The sequence below is a fragment of the Crassostrea angulata genome, chromosome 10 (assembly GCF_025612915.1).
Source record: "Crassostrea angulata isolate pt1a10 chromosome 10, ASM2561291v2, whole genome shotgun sequence".
Taxonomy (NCBI): Eukaryota; Metazoa; Mollusca; class Bivalvia; order Ostreida; family Ostreidae; genus Magallana; species Magallana angulata.
In genome coordinates this window covers 18053113-18072233 of record NC_069120.1, presented here as the reverse complement: position 1 = coordinate 18072233, position 19121 = coordinate 18053113, and the positions used below count along the sequence as shown (strand labels likewise).

Here is a 19121-nt window from a genome sequence, read left to right as displayed (position 1 = left end):
CCTTAGATACAACACAATGGTATCTCCTTTAATTTTTCATCCTAGTGAATATAAGAAATTTTTCTACATGCATATTTAAAATACACGTGAAGTTAAGTAATCAATTACTCTCTGGTTGAGTAAAGAAGATAATATAAATTTATGGTGTGCCGTAGGTGGCATCCAGAGGGAGTTAAGAGGCACGGTACGTTTTAAAGAGATGGTTACTTTTACGGATATATACAGTACGCACGGCAGAATGGCAACGATACGATGTGATTATAGCTGCAAAAGAATCTGTATTAAGTTTTCATCTTTAACCCGTATCTTATCCCGAGCTGCACATCATTCAAAGTATTTCATAGTGTACATGTACATGCATGCATACGCCTTAAACATTGGCCGAAAGCTTAAATAGTGCTCATTAATACTCTATGGCCCTGGGCATCATTCGTTTACATAATTTACTTTCGTTTTGATTTTGCTTATTGCAAATAGGGTGAGCCGTAAAATTTTACCTTTTATCCGGTATAATCAACAAACCAGATATATTCCTATATTTAGTCTGATTTGAAAAACCTTCCTGGTTATGTTACTGCAATACATACAGACGCTCTCCACACAGATCATGGTGTAAACCATGGCCTTACCGTTCACAGAGGATACAATCAAGTGGTCGGACGATACATTCTCCATCCGAGATGTGGCTGACAGCAATCTACCGACAGTGGTCAAAGTGGCGGATGGATTTTACAGCGAAAACGAAGCCGAAAGTTTCTCAAATGGCGACCTTATCAAGTTGGATTTTAAGAAAAACTATTCCAAAGTCCGTGCGCAGTGCGTGGGAAGAACACCAAGGGAAGATAGCTCGGGGTACATGTCTCCCGATAAAGACATTCTGATTCCTCTCGGATACAAGGGAAAGTTGAAAGTAGAGTGTATGAAGAAAACCTTCAATACAATAGAAGAACTTATTGCGCATTTTCCACACTATGTTACAACGGGTCGTCCTTTGACTGGAAAACGGGGAGTTTATTCAAGCGAACAATTCCGGATTGAGAAGGGGGTCCGACTTGAGTTGGACAGGGTGATCCCTAAGGCAGGGTTAGTTTGTAAAATAGACGGTAAGGAGGTTCTTCTACCCCTGGGTCAGCTGGCGCGATTTGATGTGGAAGCCGATGACAAGGAATATACTATCCGTGAAGTTATAGACAGTTTCAAACTACCACAATATGTTCGCTTCTTAGATTCCGATTTCGAGAAAATTGTAACGTCTGATTTAACAGAAGCTATCGATAATATTAGTCATTTTGAAGGATATTTAAGGCTTGTTGGGCTCGTCCAACAAGAAGTGGTAGTCGGCCACCACAAACCGTCTGGAATTGCGGCGATCACATCGGAAAAGGCCAACCAAAGAGCGATCGCCATTCTCCCTCTGGACAGCGAGGCTGTTCAGAATATAGAGGTATATCTCCCAGTGTATGAGGAGGAGAGTGACTATGAATTCTTCTTGGCGCGAAATTTCTCTAAAAACATGAACTTGGATGTTGTCGATGGTGGTTTATATTTGGAATTCAGTAAGTGTCCAAGGATTCACCTGCTGAACACTGAGGATGATGACGACACCCCGCCTCCCCGACCACCCCCTCCTCCCGGCTGTAAGTTTGTATCATATCTATCTTATATACTCCGAACATCTCAACTCAAATCTGTAGATCTACATCATATAATTTCTTTAATCTGTATCCTACAAAGGCTACAACTATCATCCCTGGTTTTCCCTACTTTTCTTTCGTTATGCTTTTGAGAATTGGTTTGTGTAGATTCAAAATTAGAAGCAGATACCATGGTTACAGATCAAGTTTAATGGTTTTTTTTTTACCAACAGGTCATGGAGAATATAATTGTAAACGACTTGTTTTTCTCTGATTGAACTTGTCCCCGAAAACTCAATTTTAACTCCGTAAAATTTCTAATGTAGATCTTATATGTTGCAATTATCTCTCTGTTCATTTGAGCAAATATTACTTCAAGTAATTTTTAGCGCGATAACACATAATGTAAATCATCATATTCTTTTCAATTAAATTTTTATGCGTTTATACAGCAGAAGAAGGTAATATACAATGTACATGTATTGTACACTTTACATATTTAGATAATCTTGTTATATTAACATACCATACATATTTATACAATTAACAGAAAAATAACTCTAGTTTTATATATTCATTCGGACGTGTCTCTGGCCATGTTCTAATTATAAAAATAGCATATCTGTGTACTCATAATATAGGTGTTCCCAGAAGATGATGCAAGCTTTGAACAATTGCCATGCATTCCATGTAATCGTTATAAAACGATACAAGCTTTGAAAAATGTTTCATCCGTGTTCTAATTATGAAATGATATGCACAAGCCTCAAAATTCGCCATTCCGCACGCAGTTGTTTGCGTTTAATGAAATCAAAATTTACATGAATTTGACAAAATGTCATTAGGCATTTTAAATTATGATCGGTTCCTTTTGATTTGACTTTTCGCATTATGTCACGTTCAATTGACATCTGCGCCGTCAATTTGAATTTAGTTTGATTTATATTGACTATATATAAATGCAAGGGTTTTTTTCATGTTAAATTGTTGTGTTTAAGTGGAAATGAGGAACAATTAATACTGCATGTAAATGTAAATAAGGAAATGAACAGAACAGAGGATCAATGATTGTCTAACAAAGGCAATACAGTTACAATGTACATGTATATACTTTTTAATATGCATAATAGGTTTCCCCTATCATTCATATATTTTTAATGATTGGATTAGATCTAACCTTATCTTGCAAGTTCCTAATATGCAACTTGGCTACAGCATGCTTGTATAGTTTATAACCTTGTTTTAGTTCTAAATGGCTTTTCTTTTTGCATTAAGATGCTCAACGTTAGATGTAATAGCAAGTAGACAGCAAGGCGGCTATTAGTGCTGATGTGCAAAATATACTTTCGTTTTCAAAGAATCTACAAATATATATTTTAATTTTCCTTTAAGGAAATAATTGGATTGACTAAATCCACTCTATCCTGCAAATCAGCCGACTGGATGAACCAAATATAACCTCAAAAATTAAAAAGGATAATATAAAACAACCACTCTGGGAGCATTTGGCAAAAAATGCACCCTTGCGACTCTCCAAAATTATCTAAGGGGTGTCTTTTAATGTGATAAGTTTTTTTCAAGAAAACATTAGATATGTGTATGGAGTTATTTCACATGCACCTGATGTTATTTGTTTTTCTCATAATAAAAATAAATATGTAAAATGAAACTAAACATATTCTTGTGCGAAGTCCATTAATAAAATATGTTTTAATAACACAATTTAAATTTAGATTTATAAAACATTATAAGATATGTAGAGTAGACAATATATGTCAACACAAGATCAGTGCTTACTCAACTCTTACACAACATTAATAAACATTGACAGTCCGTCATTTTATCGGTATTTTCCAGTGAGCGATTTTGAGCGCAAAATGTACTATTTATACACAATGACCACGTGACTTGCGCACATTCTTCGCGAACACTCTAACCATGCAGCCATTCTACACAGAAGAATTCCCAGTGTTGAAATATTCATGTATAATGAATGGAGACAGAATCGGATAAAGTTATGTACGTTAATCTGTAATTATGTAACTGTAAATCCAGGCGATCAATCATCTCAACGCTCATCTCATCGAAGTCAACTACATTCTATCAAAGACCCATTTTACTTTTACTGATACACCTGTTTAAATCAAGATGTTACACTGGATCCCCTGCTTGGTATTCTGCAGGTATTTCATAACAATCAGAGCTTGATACGCTAATAAAAACTTTGTTTTTGCTCAGAAAGGAGCTTTGAGGGGGTAGGGGGTGGGGGTGTATTCATATATTCTCAAAAATGACGATATTAAACAGGTTTACCCAGAAGACTTTCCTTCAATTCAAAAAAATATTCTATAATCCACTCAGTCCAGTAGCTTCCGGGGCCTTTGCTTCGTTGACCTAATAAATACCTCCACCCCCTGCCCCCCCCAAAAAAATAAATAAATGAATAAACACACACACGACAAACTAACAAATTTCGAACCCTTGATCCGCCCCTTTAGCTATTTTGTTTAAGCATATATATATATGCAATATATAAATTGGAATTGTTTATAGTAGTTTCTTCCTTCTAATTATCAATTGTTTAATAGAAGTTCTTCCTTACGAATATGATAATCATTGTGTGTACTTAACACCATCCGATTATTATCATACTAGTTCATTGTAAGTTCGAGAAAAAACCCCATTATACCATCAAATTAATGTAAGGGGCGTATTGTTCCGTTCTCTACAACCAGATTATGCATTGATAATAATAAGTGTGCTTTGAGTAACTGGTCCATTTGTTTGATGGGTGTTTAATTTTTTTTTGGGGGGGGGGGTGTAAGCATTTTGACGTTTTTTCCTTTGTGAAAGCTTTTGAGTTATAATCTTAAACTACATATATAAGACCATTCATATCTTCTATTTCATTTGTTGACGATAAAAAAGCACATGCACACTGAATGATATTTTTGCCTTGCATAGGCATACTAGTACCTCATTTACATTTTACAAGGATACCGAACAGTTTTTATTAATAAGCAGTTGGTTTCAAATACAACATACAAGTTTTATTGAATGAATTAACGGTATATGTATATTTAAAAGTTCGGTATTAAAAAGAATACGGATTTTTATGATACGTGTAATTAAATGTTTTGGAATCAAATACTATAGTACAACATTTTCACAGATGTGAAACCCTTTAAGCAAGATAGACTCTAACGTAGGTTTGCTGGATATCTAAACAACCCATAGTAAAGAAGTCATATCTGTGTTATGTTCTGGTCGAAGTCCTTTAAAGCTTTCATGTGACATTAATAATTTATTGGAAAGAAATTTGACTTTTATGTACACTGTGCATATATTACTTACTTCAGATTGAACACATACTATAGGTTACATGTTCCAAGCACTATCAACAAAAATACGCCCGATTTATAAAGGAGAGGCTTATAAGATTGCAACACTTTTTTCGGAAAACATTTTTCTCCAAAAAAAAAATATTCATCATTGTTTAAACAATATGCTTAAATCGTTTAAATGTACCTGTTTTTGAGACCCCAAAAACTTTGCTGAATCTACAAAATGAAGCATTTAATGTCATTTGTGTAGTGTTTTCTGTAGGCATGTAGAGAGCTGGAAAAAGCTAAGGGAATTGACCTTTCTAAAAGTTGTACAGTATTATCTTTTTTCTAAAGATAAGCAAACTAGGCTTGTAAAATGCCTAATGTAGGACGTATAAAAATTGGGGGAAAAACCAAATAGTTTTCAGTGATATGTACATGTATGTACTTTTAGTATACTATGGATTTTAGGGCTTATGGTTCAGCACTAAAAACTTACAGACATGAAATTCATGAACTGGTGTAAGAGAACATTGTCAAATTTAGAATTTGTATTTCACAGGGAGTGTCTAGTCATAGATGTAATTAATATTAGACAAAAGTTTGGAGTGATGACCCTGTATACGTCATACTTTGGATTTGTTTAAATAATTTAAAATTAATGTTTCCTGATAAATTACGATATCGTGATTTTATTTAAGACTACAATTCTCGCCAGCACTTACGGAAAGGAAAAGACCCGCAGTATTTATGTTGTTTACGTAGAATATACTCACTTTGAAATTTTAGATGACGTCCTATATAAGTTTTATTCAAGAGACAACAATTGTGGAATCTTTTTTTCATGTATTATTAGCTTTTGGCGAAGTAGAAAAATTACTTGATTGACACAGTGTATTGTTTAAATTTTAATTGGTGGTTTTGTTATAGCATTTTCCTCCATAGGCAATCCTTTTATAGAATGTGAGCTGACCAACTTTTTTTTATGATAGGCGCTTTTCTGGCAACCAGTATTTTTTTAAAATATAGGCATAACCATTATACTTACAAAAAATTGTTGCATCACATATTTGATTAAGTTGTCTAAATTTGCCGCGCTCACCTCTAATTTTTCCGCAATTTAGCTTACAAGTTGTTATCCTCAAAATTTGAAGATTTCCACCAAGTAATTACATAATTATATTTTCATGTTATATAATGCTTTTTTTATTTAGATATTTTAGTATTTTTTTAGATATACGTATTCAATTGAAAATATTTACTTTGGCGTTATTCGTAAGCATTCAAATGCATTTTGCATGTTAATTTAAGGAAAATTCTAAATACTTTAGCTCCGAAAATAGCCTGGTAATGTACGATGAAGTTTTGGGAATTATTTGGTTTAAATGTTAATAAATAAGAAATAATGATTCAAGGAAAATTATATAAAATTGAAGAACGTCTCGTATATCCTTAAGTTTTACTGGACACCATATTACTATAGTACGTATAGTTTAGTTGTAGATAAATACATTTTATAAGGAATCAGTAATGAATCATTCTGTGGGAATATTAAGATCACACCTATGAACTATAATTTGGGACTATGGGCATAACTCAGGAACATGTGCCACTCCTACATATGTGAGGGTGCGACAAGCAAAATACAGGGAGTGATCTCAAGCTGGAGCCCGTTTCACAAAGATTTCCTAAGATGTTTCTTAAGATAGAACTTAACATATGCCCCTGTTATAATTTAACTTAGGAAGTTCCTAAGATGTGTCATAGCTGTTTCACATAACGTTCATAGCGTAACGCACTTTAATTAAGAAACATTCTAACTTAGGCCGTTATTGTTGTGATGTACGTAAAGAACAAACTTTCAATTCCTCCTCCCACCCTTTTTTATCAATTAACCAAAATTATATGCCCCGCTTTATAAAATAACAGAAACCATTATTGTGTACTTCAAATGTAGCTAAATATAAATATATTATTATAGCACATTGATTGCAACGCACTTGACGCATATTTCCTCATAATACACAATAATCCGGATATTCCTGTTGAAATAAATAAATTTCAAATTTTGTTTATTGATCCATCCATGATTATTAAGATGGCCGAGAGTTCAATGCATGAAATAGAATGGTCCAAAGAGACGGTTGCCATCACATCTATTGTTGACGATTTACCTACCATTGTAAAAGTTGCCGATGGTTACTACTGTGAAAACGAGGCAGAAAGTTTTTCAAATGGCGATCTGATAAAATTGGACTTTAAGAGACGTTACACGAAAGTCAAAGCTCAAGCAATACGTGAAAATTCTCTCCACATGGACGAGGAGGAACCAGGTATTGTTGAAGAAATTCTAATCCCTTTCGAGTATAATGGTAAACTGAACATACACTGCCAAAAAGACACCTTTTACAACATGAAAGAATTGGTGGAACATTTCCCAAGGTTTGTTAAAGTTGGCAAAGCGTTTAATGCTTACAAAGGGAAGCGATGGAAAACACAGACTCGAATACTAACAGACGATCATGTAGAGCTAGACAGAGAGATTCCTAGCATGGGACTTGTGTGCAAAGTCATGAGCACGAGGGTCTTGATTCCGTATGACACAGAAGTATTATTCCATCTCATACCGGATAAAAAACAGTACACGGTTCGTGAAATTGTTGAAAAGTTCAAAATGCCACAATATGTGCGTTTCATTGAATCAGAACTCAAAAAGTTTATGACTGAAAATTTGAACGACGCCATTGCAAACATTTCTCATATTGAGGGCTGCTTTAAAATTACGGGTGTGTTAAATCAGGAGGTATTGATTGGTCATCATAAGCCCACTGGAGTGTCGTCACAGAAAAGCCAAAGATCAATTGCCATTTTGCCTCTTGACAGCGAGGTGGTGCAGAATCTGGACGTCTATTTACCAATTTACGAGGACATCTCCGACTACGAACTTATGATGGTCCAGAATTTCTCTTCAAACGTTAACATGGATGTGGTTGAAGGGAGTCTCTATTTAGAATTTCAAAAGAAACCCAAAGTTCTCTTTCTCCCTTCGTCCGATTCACACCAGGATATTCCGCCCCCTCGACCTCCTCCCCCGAGTGAGTATTTTTTTAGTTACCCGTGTTCTAGCTTCCCGGCCTACATGAAATTATGATATTGAAGGAAATAACAGTTTTATTGTATCGTATAACATCATTTTCTGATCTATTATGATACAATTTCACCAAATTGCTCTTTGCGTACATTTTTAGGAAAAGCAATTCGTATTCATATTATTCCGTTTTTAAAAATGTAAAAGAAATCAAAATGATTTATCTTGTCCGCACTTTTTGGAAATATTATGAATAAAAGGGTAAATCATAAATACGTATGCAATCTTAAATCACACACTAATATACATGTAATCTATGTATTTAGAATATTATATTATCGCGGTCACAGTGAAACCTAGTCATGGAAGTCTCATCCACACTATTTTCTATTCAAGTTTTTAAAGAGACAGGGAAATATATTGTAGAGTTTGGTTGTTATCCCAATCAAATTATTAATTTATTCATACCAACAGCTCATATTTTATCAACTTATATATATATAAGCCCATCTTTGAACGTAAAGATTTAATGGTTATTTTTTTAATAGTTGAAATAAGGATATAGGAAATGTTAACCCTCTGATCAAGTACGATCACTTCCTACACTTAATACAATTACAGCATGCTTAAATCCTTACGTAATTGAGCTTCGTTTACCTAGTTACCTATTTTATCTATTAAAGCTTTTACATATTTACTCCCAATGAAATCGTTTTCTTCTTTTTTCTTCTGGGTTTTGTTTTTATTATTGGCTGTTTTTGGTCACACTTCCTCCACAAATAATGCCGAGGAAGCAAGGTTACTACTTTCAAAAGGTCCAGATTTAAAACAATTGCAAACTGGAAAGTTTTTAGTTTGATTTTAACTGCGACCACTTTTCAAAAGGTTTCTGAGTACCGGATCCATTTGTCAACCCTGCAGAGTACTTATCACAAGTACAGTACTCTTGTACACTGTATTGTCATCTCAGCTACTTTATTTTAACGCTGTCATATGATATTCTAACCCGTATTTCATATCATGGAAAGAATTACTTTAATAACTCAAAATAGTGCTTATACCAGTATCTATCTGATATAATTCCAGAATATTATAAATACAGTTTGTTCAGGAAATATGATATACGTGTATTGACTTCCATTTTAAATATAAAAGCATTTTAAAAAGCTGTTCTCCGGTATTATTACAATTTATTTTATACATGTATTTACATTTTCCAGTTTATTTGTCTATGATAACCTACGAATCGATTTTGTAACATGTACATGTAGTCCCGTCATTTCATCAGTGACTGTTTTAATAATTAATCGTACAATTGCTGAAAATTATATAAGAACTCTTCGATATTTAATTGTCTGACCAATGCATCATAGCGATTGTAACTAAATGTATTTTATCTTAATTCTTTGTGTAACTACCATCCGTGAATGTTTAACAGGGAATTAAACAAACTGCTTCCAAATGTTGTTAAACAAGAAGGGCCAGAGTCTTAATGACAAAATATTCTCAAAAACCTGTTTTGAAAAAGGAAGTTTTAATCAGTATTGCGCAGTATTTTGGTTCCTTTGTACCAAATATTTAACGCATGCATTGGCTCAAATTATGCAACAGAATCTTTAAAAGCCTGTTAAGTTACGAGACTTCAATTCAAAGAAAAAAAATATTGCTAGCTCTTTCTGGATGTAAAACACAAATGAAGAGCGATGGTTGACGCTAAGAAGTCTGACATCAGCCCATGCAGTCAAGCACGAAAATATTTTCGCTTATTCAATCTAAAAGATATAGAATTGGACACGAGTTAACGATGTAAAAATTAATACTTGCTGGTACTTAATGAAATAATGTTGTTAATAAACACTTGTTTAATTGTTTTTTATACGCGGACAAATTGCCTTTAACTTGTAAGCTCGTAGCTGCAGGTCTGTAGCTCCCGGTCTGAAAAAACGACCTGGGAGCTACAGTGCCTCCAATCTCTCACCAGAGGGCGTATTACGCTGTGTTAGTGAAGCTTGCGGAACGCGCCCTCTGGTGAGAGATTGACAGTGCCTCCCATAGTAAAAAAACTGCAATTTACGGCGCACAAAAAATTGCGCTAGTTTTGGACTGATTACTCTCATTTTCGAACACATTCTGTACAAATATTTGATTCCAAAAAATTCCTCAGACAATTTACTATAGACATCGTTATTTCACTTGCCTCTGATATTCTTTTAAACACGATCACCAGCCCTGTAAAGTGAAGTGGTGTAGTTTGTTTACATGTAAAAATGGCGACTCTCGATCTCGATGTGAATTAATAAACTTTATTTTCCGAGGTCGGTTAGCATGTTTCAAAGAAAGTCTGAGGCAAGTAAAGTAACAATATCAGTAGTAAATTGGCTGAAGAATTTAATGGTATTAATTTTTTTCACAGAACTTGTGTGAAAATAAGGTTAATCAATCCAAAACTAGCGCAATTTTTTGTGCGCCGTAATTTGCAGTTTTTTACTATGGGAGGCACTGTAGCTCCCAGGTCGTCCATCCGAATTTTTTCAGACCGGGAGCTACAGTCCTGCAGCTAGTAAGCTCGCAGTTAAGTGTTTTGTTTGAACACAATATAAAAACTGTATGACATATAGGAATTTATAGGAAATATTTCCCCGTGCAGTGATTATAAATCTGATAATAAAATATATGCTAGAATGAAATTGAATACCTATTATGCGCGTGCCTAGTTACAAATTTGCAAACCACCAATCCAACTTATTGCAATAACATTCAGGATAAAGAGCCATTTTAACAAGACCTTGGACTTTCGGTTGTAAGTAGCTATCTATTTCTTGCGTCAAAACACGTTTAAAATGACGCAGTTTCAAGCGAAATATACACCGATTGCGTAGTCTTAGTTCAAAAGCAAGACAAATCTTGTTGATTTCAAAGAGCAAAGGCTGAGTGGCCAGCAATGAAATAGACAGGCCTACGTCACATTGCTATTTGACACAACTACCCAAAGCCCAGTCTCTTGTTAAAATGGTTCTAAAACTTTACTAACCATAAGTCACTTGCATATGCTTGCAAGATTATATAGTTATAAATCAGTACTTCTCGTGTACATGCATGCATTCTGTCAGTATGTATTATAAGTAAAAAAAAAAATAGTCATGTGTACATGTGACCAAAACAAACATGAAACAATCTTAGAAACTTGAAACCATAATCACATATGTGGCGCCCTTGAAATGTGGTCACCAGTCCAACCAGTGGCAACTCAAAGCTTGTGTCGAGGAAATTAGACTGTACCACTGTACACTATTTTTTACCTATAATCTTTACACTGCATAATTTTAATAGCAGGTATATGTGTTAAGTGTAAATTGTAATGTCCTGTTAAGGTTATAAAAAAAGGGCAATGCATGTCCTATCGGTTTTGAACAAATACTTCTTTATTTGTATCTCCCAATCACATACATGGACTTGTTAAATGCACAAGGAAGTTTGAAAGTCGCAATGTGGTTTGTAAATAGAACAAGCGCTATTTAATTTATCCTAACACCATTGCATTTTTAGACTGTAAAAATTGCTTTCATACAAATGGGTACTGCTTTTGAAAGAACGTATCGTACGCACTTTCATACACTTAAATTCTCTCAAAAGTTGCACTAAATTAAACCAAAAGCACTTCAGGCAGCTTAATACTCATGTGTCATTTCTAAGCAAGTTATTTATCAGACATATCTTGAAATTATTTTGAATGCATATATGTACATCTTGCACAGCAAATATGCCACAAATATGTTAATTTTGTTATTTAATTTTGTGGTTTTAAACAATTTAATAGTACTGCAGTATGTTAATTTTGAATATATAATTTATATCAATATTATTTTACAATGTATGTACATGTAACTTATTAAAACAATGTTAAGGAAGGAGTTTTCTCGTTATCAGACATACGTCTTGTATGGAGAAATTCAAGAAATTTTTACGCAGTCAAACAGTCAAACAGACTATATTACCAAATGAGAGTGTCAGTTTAATCAAGTTTTCTAATCAATGTCAAGTCAAGGTCACTATCTTTTTCCTCAGCTTTAAGGGTGATCAAAATTGCTGTCGTTATCTATAGTTAAGTAGACGTCTATTTAAGATATGAAGTTTCTAATCTTCAATAAAATTATAAAGATATTACAATGTCTATCAGTTTATGATACGCAATTGAAATAAATTTTTAAAGAAAAATTGATATTGCCGAGCCCGCTTTTCATCTGAATTTCTTAAATTTTGAAGATATTTTAATTATTTTTCTATGCTTCCAATATTGAAATATATCTCATTTATACAAATTATGAAGACTTATATATAAAGGATATAGATTGACAAAAAAGCTAATATATTGACCACAATCGCAGCTTATCGGACCTTTCCGACAGAGCTTGGAAAAACATCTCGAATGTTCATGACAAACCCCCCCCCCCCTCCTTTTTTTTTTTTTTTTTTATAAAATTTGATATCAATACAACTCATTTTACGATTTGTTGAGATGTGAGCTAAACTTCATTGAAGTCAATGATATACCCTAAAATATACAACAGAAGCGATATGTATACAAGGCTGTCTAGCCATCTAGCAACTCCATTTTGTATCAATCGCAACTTCTCGGGCCTTTCCGGCAAGCTCGGAAAAACACCTCGAATGTAATAACCTAGGCGTCCATGACAACCCCCCTTTTTGTAAAACTTGAAATAAATAGAACACATTTTACGATCTGTTGAAATGTGAGCTATACTTCATTAAAGTAAACGATATTCCCTAAAATATAACACAGAAGCGACATACAAGACTGTCTAGCCGATACTTATTTTAATGGGAAGCGACTCCATTTTGTATAAAATTCTAACATCCGGTGATGTTAATACATTCGAAGTGTTTTTCTGAGATTGCCAGAAAGGCCCGAGAAGTTGCGATTGCATTTTGCATAAAACTCGAACATCCGGTAATGTAAATACATTTGATGTGTTTTCCCCCGAGCTCTGCCGGAAAGACCTGAGTAGTTGCGATTAATATTGACCATTTATAATGAGAGAAAATCCGGTTTTAGTGATTTTCTTTTACAAAAATCTATTTTTAACTTATTCTGAATCCCAAGTAATTTATTATTAGTTCACATTGGTTGAAAAATCCATTAATGCTATTGTTTTAGATATGCTAATTAAGTAAGTCCATGAATCTTCAATAATTCTGAATAGCAAAAACATGTGATATTTGCCTACGCAAGTGTTCCACCAAAAATATAGTCCTTGTTAGATTAGTTGTAAAAACCGAAAGATAGAAATGTAATGTATAATACTTATTTTCTTTCCATCTTGATCTAATAAACACTTAATCAAAGTTGACGTACTTTTCATATTTTGACATGTCAAAAACTAGACAAGACTCCTTCCTTAACTCAATGATTGTAGTCTGTCTTTGGTATATTGATGATATTTTTGCTACATTGCAGACGCAAGCAGTAGAGATCTTTCAATTCCAAAGGGTAAGATCTTTTTTGTTTAATAATTCAACAATGTAAAATTTACAACATTGAGTACGAAATGAATTTCATCGTTGAAAACCAACGGCCAGATTTGCATTTGCTTAATTGGTGGGTCAACTAAGTTAACTTTTCTCGTTTTCAGTAATATAAATTCTTTTTACGTGCATTTCAAATCCATCTTTGAGAGAGCAAAACAGATATACATGTATTGTTATGAAAGTATACCGTTGTAAATAGAAGCATGCGTAAGCAAGAGCGCGATTGATGATATTTCCTTCACGGAAGTGTGAAGGAGCCAGCAGGAGAGCAAGAACAAGAATTACTAGAACTCATAAGAACGAGAAAAATACAGCGAGTTGGTCTACAGGCTGACGGTCAGTCTGAACGTGGATTTCGATGAATAATGAATAGAAATTAAAATGCATCTAGCTCTAGAAAGAATCATGATGTTATAATTGGATCATTACCAAGTCAATTATTCTATCGATCTGATCCTAATCATTGATAAATGCAAAAAATAATGTTAAATAACACACAAACCAATAAATCTGTAAGCCCTTTTCAATTACAGCTACCCCACAACGACCCGATGCACCCCACTTTCAGGATTCAGACAAAGCCAAGACTAGGAGAAATCCTCCTCAAGTTCCACGTTCTTCGAAGCCCAAAGCGCCCGTAAAAAGTAAGCAGTACTTGTATACACGTACATGCATTTTCGCATTTCTTCAGCATGGTGTATATCTATATGAATGGTTTTTAGCTAATTTCAAAGATGTGCATATGATTGTCCTGTTTCTCTTTATAACTACTGCATGAAATATCATCATGTAGAAAATGTAAAGAAAGTGTTGCCGAGGAAAGTTCCTGAGCCTACAATTTATTCGGACGAGGAGGAGTGTGCCTATGAAGAAATGAGTGCTCTGCCAAAAACGTCAGTGGTTAAACCTATACCACGTAACATACCAATACCTAGGGTACAAGCACCAGTTAGACAGCATGCCTTACCGGGTACTTACTGGAATGTTTTTCATCATCTCCTAATGCAAGCAATATAATATAACCTTTAACTGTAGCTACATTATATCCGGATTCATAAGCATGTAATTTTGATTTGATGGAAGTTGATTAACACATGTAGTTACCGGTGTTCTTCATAATTGTATGAGTGAAATGTAACCTCCAAATTCTAGTTTTTGAAATGATAAACAATCGCTAACGAATGCCTATGACGAGTAAAGGATGAAATGTTATTCATGTCGGTTTAAAAATAATAATCTTAGTAATAGATTGTTAGATATCGATCTATGGTTACCAATTCAATATTTAAAAAAGATTGTCACTTTTTTTCAATCATCATTCAGTTATCTAAATATTTCTTTACAGTCCTTACAGATCCAAAAGCAGACAGCCTTTCCGATGACGACTCAGATAATCCTTATGAGGAGATACCGGAAGTGCATGAAATAGAGGGTAAGCTGTGCTTGATCCAAAAATACTATTGTAGAACCCCAACCAAACGCTGTGAAAATATATTGAATTTCTCAGTAATTAATCTTCAAAATTATTTTTTTTAATCCAGAAAAATTAACAAAATATTCAGTGCCATTTCTTGCATTTTAACAAAACATGAATCGCAGAGATTAAACGTAAGTAGATTCAACTAGATCCTTGCTAAGAACAGCTTCTAGCAGCTTGCTATGTTTTCAGAGAGTTGTTTTTTCCGGTTAAAAAAAAAGGGTCCTTTTCTAAATGAAGAAAATCATTTAACTTTTCCTTTTTGTATGTAAATATGCCTTCAAACGTCAATCATGCTAGTTAGTCATGTACTCATTTTGTTTGGTAAAAGAAGTCGTTTTATTGAAAATAAATTTTAGACGTTGATGGGCATTCGGGAGAGCGTAAGTACTATAGTATACTACTACTAATAGAACACTGTCTGAAGTACTATAGTAGTTTGCTTTATCTTACCAGAGCACAGTTATGCTTCTGACGTTATAAATATTCACTTGCTTCATAATGTTGTTTTTTTTCCAGATTTTTTGTCAAAATAATGTTTTAATTATATGTAAAAGAAGGGAGGATTTAAACACCGCCATGAGTTACTGTCTAGGAAAATTCGCATGTCTTTGTGTTTCTCAAGCTATGTATCATATACTAGTATTTGTTTTGTGAAAGACAAAAAAACGAACTCGAAAAAATATAAATTGTTTTTGATCGGTCCATAATAAATAAAAAGATTACAATGAAGTAACTTATTGATATCAAGATGGCCTCTTGGAGATTTTATCATTTACCTTGTTTATTATATATATATATATATACATATATTTTGGAGGGGGGTGTTGTTGTTGGTTTTTTTTTTTTAACAAACTAACAGGTCAAACTAAACCTAAATCTGTTTAATGAGATCTGAATCAGACCATATAGCTTTTTGCCTTTAACAGTGTGGTTCCGGTTTATGAGCGCCAAGTTAATGTTAAAGTTAAAAATACAAATTTCAAGATAATACGATTTAAATTTAATGTGGTACTTATTTAATTCTATAAATGCTATATCTATGCTCTACATATAGGAATTTTAAACTTGTATTAACGTGTGAGCTAGTTGGGTTCCTATTATCGGCAATCCTTGTGTGCTTCATTTGTTTTCAACGCACAAATTTCTTTTTTAAGAAAAACAATCTTTTAAATGAAATACTAATAAGCTAAATTTTATATGATTGAATGAGGTGGTGTATTGCAAGATATACTAGTATTTAAAAAAGACATGAAGCCTACTGCCAGCTGATAGCGTTTAATTAAATTCATAGTTATTTACTAGTAAATCTGTATTTCAGATTATTCAAAGAAAACTGGATTAGACTTTACGAAGTTACCAAAGGTACATTACTATACTATACTTGTCATCATCAAAATAGTTAAAGTACAGCAGATTTAGTCAATTGATTACGTCAGCTTGGTATACAAACAGCTGGCGCAAATTATAAGAGACAAGTATATAGACACAGAGCAATATGTTGACAGTAATTATTCATCACATTCGTTTTTTTTTTATTTTATTTTTTTTTTAAATATTTTCTTTAAGTACATGATATAATTATATCGCATCCCATATTAGCCCTCTGTCGCTGTATGTCAGCCATCGGGCCTGGCGGCTCTCGGGCTAATATGCAGCGAGCTCGGGTTGATATAGGATGAGATATGAAATGCCATGTGATAATCTATGTATTGCATAAACATGCAAATATGTATCTTATCATATGGAAAATTAAATGACAATAATCTATAAATCTATAAAAGCATATTTTATCAAAATGGCAATGTTGAATTTTGATTGTATGTTTATGTTGTGTAAAGGGTCAAAGTTCTCTTGGTAATGCACGAAATCATGCTTTTTAAACCTTTTAACTGTTTCTTTCAGACTTTCAGGGTTGGCCTGAAAAAGGTTCACCATGAGCTAAAAAAGCTGAAACGGTCCCATTCCACAGAACTTAAGCACCCCAGCACTAAAGAAAACCACGTTCTTCCGAGCAAAGACGACCTGTGTCTCGGCGAGATCAGAAGTAGTGACGATGACGACGACGGACTTGTGGAATACGACTACCCGGATCTGACCAAGCTCGCGTCCATGCGGCGTCCGCCTCCTTCCGGCGATGATCCCCGTTATCAGTCATCGCCGAAGCCAAAGCCGCCTAAACCCGTCGGCAAAATCCAGCCAATGTCGCACGAGACAAGCGATTTAATGAAGTTCAGTGACATGACTACCGGCGAGGTTGTGGACCTTTTCAAGCAGACTATGCTGCCGGCTCTTGCGTCAGCCTGCGAGAAGGAAGGTTTGGATGGCAGCTTTCTGAGCTCGCTGAGTGATACACAGTTGAAGACTGTTTTTAAACTTAGTGATCTACAGTTGATTAAAGTCAACAAAATCATAAATGACGGATGGCGCCCACACGTAAATTAGATACTAAGTATCTTGTAAGTTGTAATTTTTTTTCTCAAAAGTCCGTCGACATACCGTAATTGTCTCCGAAAAACCCTTATATACTATCGAAATCAACTATTGGAGAAAACTGCAGTCACGTTTATCAAAATTCGTATATTTTTAATGACACTTTTTTATAATTTTATGCATAATTTTGCGACGTGCCATCTTAATGTTTCGAAGGCAGCAAAAAATATCAATCTACAATAGGATTCTCTAATTTGCGATTCAAAGAGTAATTTCTTAAACACTGATGTCCAGGTGAAATCAAGATTCATCGGTTAACACATATACTTTTTAATTGAAAGCATGTATATGTCTTGCAACACGATAACAGGACGGACTTGTAAGTTCTGTCTCTTGTACACCCTATGTGTTTATGGTCGAGTCTCTGGAACGAAAGGGGGAATGGATATGACATCACTGTGTATAAATTGATATCAATTTAACAAGGAAGTGATTGGAAGGTGGGTTCGACGGATAGTCGTTTTGACATCACATGAGAATGTCGGAACCTCGGCACTTTATGACGTTTCCCAAGCCGGAACTAAAAACAAAATGGGGTTCATTACTTTCAACTTCCTTGTATTCTCCATCTGGATAACTAGAATCATCCCTTTTTCACAAATGTCCCCCATTTTGGGAAAACCGTGACAAAGAATACATGTAGTACAAGACAATACAAGAGTACATGAGTCCAAACTTTCAACAAACAATATGTGCAAGATATTTTGTCTTTCAATTTTAAAAAACTGTAGAAAGTGATTTAATATTTATTTCAATATATGAACAATAACGCTTTCTTTTCCAAATCTAGTGGTAATGAAATGTGGTCAAGGACCTTTACTCATTTTAAAGACCCTTAATTACGCTGGGTTTTTCCCCCTTTAATTATTTATCCAAACAATACACACTCAATAGGAAAAGAATTGGCCTATACCGATGTGATCATATAATTTTCAGTCCTGTGTACATGTATACAGCACATATATTCAAAGAGAGTTAACTTGTTTTTGTAATAGAGTCTATAAATCATATCTATGTATGCATTATAGGAGTAGGAGCATCAAATACAGAAGGTTTATCGTCTAACATACCATTTCATACTGCCAAACTATAACAATTACGTTTTACTTAAATAATTAGCATGCTAAACTAAAGAAATCATCACCTTTGTTTCGTGTTTTTGTTTCGTTTTTTTTTATTACTAACAAGTACCTGTATTTGACAAAGTCTTTCGGACAAGACTTTAAAGGTAGAGTCCTAATAAACAGCTTTTGTCATATATATTAATACATGTATGTATACATTTTATACAAATTGTTGTATTACTCGGTTTTTCACTTTTATGTATTATGTAAAAATCTATGTTTTTCTTTAAACTTGATAAAAAATTAAGGAGACTCGGGGGTCAACAATTAAACCATCAAATCTGCCTTTTATTTTCAGATGTTTTAAACTTTTCAATTTTATTTTGTAAAGAAAAACTCCATATATATTAGTTTTATAATTTTAGTATTATCCTATATTTTCATATAAAACTCTTATCCTAAAGGAGATCAATATAGTCTAAAAATGGTTAC

The 19121-nt window shown here is 33.8% G+C and overlaps 1 protein-coding gene across 6 annotated transcripts; it reads left to right on the top strand.

Annotated features, from left to right (window-relative positions):
- Window positions 1-518: 518 nt before the first annotated feature.
- On the top strand, window positions 519-18202 carry LOC128167489 (uncharacterized). 6 transcript variants are annotated; one of them, XM_052833240.1, is made up of 9 exons: window positions 522-1637; window positions 13525-13557; window positions 14129-14239; window positions 14389-14565; window positions 14941-15027; window positions 15195-15203; window positions 15432-15455; window positions 16394-16437; window positions 16978-18202. In XM_052833240.1, the coding sequence occupies exons 1-9, from the start codon at window positions 620-622 to the stop codon at window positions 17515-17517; spliced, it is 2043 nt and encodes a 680-aa protein (XP_052689200.1). In that variant the 5' UTR covers window positions 522-619; the 3' UTR covers window positions 17518-18202. The 6 variants fall into 6 exon arrangements, with proteins under 6 accessions (XP_052689204.1, XP_052689205.1, XP_052689200.1 ...); XM_052833242.1 differs by lacking the exon at window positions 522-1637 and adding an exon at window positions 6476-8055; XM_052833241.1 differs by lacking the exon at window positions 15195-15203 and having other exon boundaries at window positions 523-1637.
- The last annotated feature ends 919 nt before the right edge of the window (window positions 18203-19121 follow it).